The sequence below is a fragment of the Zingiber officinale genome, chromosome 5A (assembly GCF_018446385.1).
Source record: "Zingiber officinale cultivar Zhangliang chromosome 5A, Zo_v1.1, whole genome shotgun sequence".
Taxonomy (NCBI): Eukaryota; Viridiplantae; Streptophyta; class Magnoliopsida; order Zingiberales; family Zingiberaceae; genus Zingiber; species Zingiber officinale.
In genome coordinates, this window is record NC_055994.1 from 69,425,342 (window position 1) to 69,429,309 (window position 3,968).

Below are 3,968 nucleotides of genomic sequence, written 5' to 3' on the forward strand. Positions count from 1 at the left end.
TGTCAAAACCGCGTTTCTGAATGGAAATCTGCTCGAGGATATGTACATGACACAACCTGAGGGTTTTGTAGATCCACAGCATACTAGCAGAGTATGCAAGCTGCATAGGTCCATTTATGGACTAAAGCAAGCTTCCCGGAGCTGGAATCTTCGATTCGATGATGCAATCAAACAGTTTGGTTTCATCAAGAACGAAGATGAGCCTTGTGTCTACAAGAATGTTATAGGGGATATAGTTGTCTTTCTCATATTGTATGTGGATAACATACACTCATTGGGAAGGACATCCCTTTGCTTCAGTCTGTCAAGACCTGGCTAGGGAGTTGCTTCTCAATGAAGGACTTAGGTGAGGCATCCCGCATGCTAGGGATACAGATCTATAGAGATAGATCTAAGAGATTGCTTGGCCTAAGTCAGAGTACATATATTGACAAGGTACTCCTTCGGTTTGCCATGCAGAACTCCAAGAAGGGATTTCTGCCGATGTCACATGGCATGAGTCTTTCGAAGACTCAAGGTCCCTCTTCTAGAGAGGAGAGAGACCGCATGGATCAGATCCCTTATGCCTCAGTCATAGGATCTATCATGTACGCCATGCTATGTACTCGTCCTAATGTCTCGTATGCTTTAAGCATGACGAGTAGATACCAGTCAGATCCAGGTGAAAGTCACTAGATAGCGGTCAAGAATATTCTTAAGTACTTGAGAAGGACTAAAGAATATTTCTTGATATATGGAGGCAATGATGACCTAACTGTAAAGGGTTACAGTGATGCTAGCTTCCAAACCGACCAGGATGATTATCGATCGCAGTCAGGGTTCGTATTTTGCATTAATGGTGGTGCTGTGAGCTGAAAGAGTTCGAAGCAGGACACAGTAGCTGATTCTATGACAGAGGCTAAGTATATTGCTGAATCGGAGGCAGCAATGGAGGCAGTTTGGATCCGCAAGTTCATCACTAAACTTGGGGTGTTTCCCAGTATCGCTGACCCTATTGAGCTCTATTGTGACAATAATGGAGCTATAGCACAGGCGATGGAACCTCGCTCACACCAGCGGACCAAACACATACTGCGGTGCTTCCATCTCATTCGAGAGATTATCGAGAGAGGAGATGTGAAGATATGCAGTGTACCTACAGAGGCTAACATCGCAGATCCCTTGACCAAGGTTTTGGCACAGAGGAAGCATGATGGTCACACTAGGTCATTGGGGCTTAGAGCCTATACTGATTGACACTAGTGCTAGTGGGAGATTGTTAGTTAGAGCCCTAGAGCCAATAATTTGATGATTGTATTATGGACTTATTGTATCATATTCTTATATATAAATAAAGGCATTTGTTTTGGTTATTATACTTACTTGTATTGGTGCCAAATAAACTAAGTATAATAGCATCCTTGAGTAGAAGGTTCTCACCTATATCAATCGGTTAGTTGAACCGATAGTGAGATGATATAGGGAACACTACTCTTAATCATTTCTAGTCAAGTATTAACATTCAGGGACAATGTTAATGCAATAAGACTAGTATGTAGGTCAACTCGATGACTTGATCTCACAAGTCATGGATATAGAGATATCAAGTTGACACATGGGTATGTATTAGAGAATGTATATTGAATGACTCGCCATGAGAAAGAATCATGGATCGTTATATGAGTGTCATATACTTTCTCATGTGGCTATTAGTATGACTACTAGTCCTTAGACCTGAAGTCACCATGGTTCCCTACATAAAGAGTTATGTACTTTGGTTTCGTCAAAACGTCACCCGTAACTGGGTGGACTATAAAGGCCATTACTGGATATGTAACGAATTATGCAGAGGGATGTGAGTGATGTAGATGGGATCTATCCCTCCTATATGACGGGAGCGACATCAATATTCTTGATAGAGTGAGACCACGAAGTGCATGACCATGACCAAATGAGTCAATATGAGATATTGAGCTCATTTGATTTAGTGAGTCTACTTGGAGTTCAAGATTTAGATTGGTCAGAGGATGACACGGTCTATGCCTCACATTGATCAATCTAGATGTCTAGGATAGAAGGACACTTGTCATATATTGTGAGGAGTCACAATTAATAGTCACAAGGTGATGTTGGATCTCAACATTCTTGTAACTTGGCTAGTAATGATGTGTTGCTAGATACCGCTCATTACTTATGCTCCTAAATAGGTTTAGGGGCATTGCCAACGTTACAAGAATCTATAGGGTCACACACTAAGGACAATTAGATGGAGATTAGGTTCATATGATGAACCAAGAGGATTAGATTCATGTGATGAATCAAATTGGATTAAGAGTAATCCTAATTGGGCTAATTGAGTTGGACTCAAGTTGATTCATATGTTCAATGAGTCTAATTTAGATTATGAATCATTGAATTAATTTAATTAAATGAATTAAATTCATTATATATTAAATTGACTTGAATTAAATGGTTGGATCAGATTAACCATGAGAGAGATTAAGTCAAGTTTGACTTGACTTGAGAGGAAGATGAAGAGTCAAGTTTGACTTGACTTTATGCCACCTTATTGGTGAGTTGACATTGAGTGGACCAATGATGATACTCCACATCATCATGGTTGCTTAAGTGGGATGCCACCTCATGGGAGTTACCAAGAGTTGTGACTCTTGGTATCCCATGAAAGTTACAACTCCTCTTAATGTGGTCGGCCACATCAATTGCAAGTGAGTTTTCATTTTGAGTAATTCTAGGGCTGTGCAAAAAAATCGACAAACCGAAAATCAGACCAGAACCGGTAGCTTACCGATTCCGGTTTACCGGTTAACTGGTTAATCGGTTTTAATCGGTTCCGGTTAACCGGTTTTTACCAGTTTACCGGTTAATTTTCGATTTTAGATTTTTTTTACCGGTTTAACCGGTAAACCGGTAAAACTAGGCACCAACCGGTTGACTTGGTTTTAATTCGAGCCATGGATTACAAATTACATGGTAAATGAATCTAGTCTATAGAATGAAATCTGAGTATCTGACCAAATGGTGCTTCAAAATTCTTTCATATACCTTTCATTGGACTCGAGCTCAACCTGCAGAACTCTTCACAATCTTTCACAATCTTCTGGATAAATTTTGTTAAAGCACATACCTCTCTAAAAGTATAAATAAACTTGGTCCCATCTTGAAAGTTTTTTATATAAATAAATTTTTGGGCATGTCTACGTCTCCAATCTGTCCAACCGCCGCCGCCACCTGATCTGCAAAGAGTTAGCGGGAGCGAGATCTCCTGCCATGGCAGAGCAACCGGTTGCCGACGAACGGCTCACTGTTCCGGCCGTCGTCTCCTTCCTCTCAGCCATCCTCCTGCGGCTGGTGGAGCGCAACGACGCTGCCTCCGACGACCAACGAGCTCCGTCGGCCTTCCAGGGAGTGCAGAAGCTATCCATCTCGGTGTGCCACTACCTGGTGCGCATCTTCCGCTACGCCTGCTGCAGCCCCTCCTGCTATGTCGTCGCGTACATATACCTCGACAGCTTCGCCGGCAGCCGCCAAGCCGTTGCCCTCGACTCTTTCAACGTCCACCGCCTCCTCATCACCAGCGTCCTCATCGCCGTCAAATTCATGGACGACGTGTATGTATCTAAATGCCATCCTCCTCAAGAAACAGAACAATTAGCTCTTGGAATTAACAATTGCATTGCTCAATTATGATCCAAGCTTAGTGGTCCCTAATTCCTTTATTTACAATCTGCTGATTTAGTGTGCTTCAACTTGCTATCCCATTAATTGCGCTCTCTCTCTCTCTCCCCCTCTCTTTACACCTGCCAACTAACAATGAAGTGGATACATGTTTTTTTCCAAATGATGATCAATCAATCTGAAAAAATAAATTGTGTGTCGACAGAATGAGACTTGAGACATACTTGTAGCCATTCGGCAGAATGCCCTTCTCATACATTGAAAATTGGCAATTTGTTGGAATTGGTAGCTTT

At 41.9% G+C, this 3,968-nt stretch overlaps 1 protein-coding gene across 1 annotated transcript; it reads left to right on the forward strand.

The window, feature by feature from the left end:
* Positions 1 to 3,267: 3,267 nt before the first annotated feature.
* On the forward strand, positions 3,268 to 3,687 carry LOC121979619 (cyclin-P4-1-like). The gene has a single exon (XM_042531614.1). It carries the CDS (start codon positions 3,268 to 3,270, stop codon positions 3,685 to 3,687), a length of 420 nt encoding a protein of 139 aa, XP_042387548.1.
* The last annotated feature ends 281 nt before the right edge of the window (positions 3,688 to 3,968 follow it).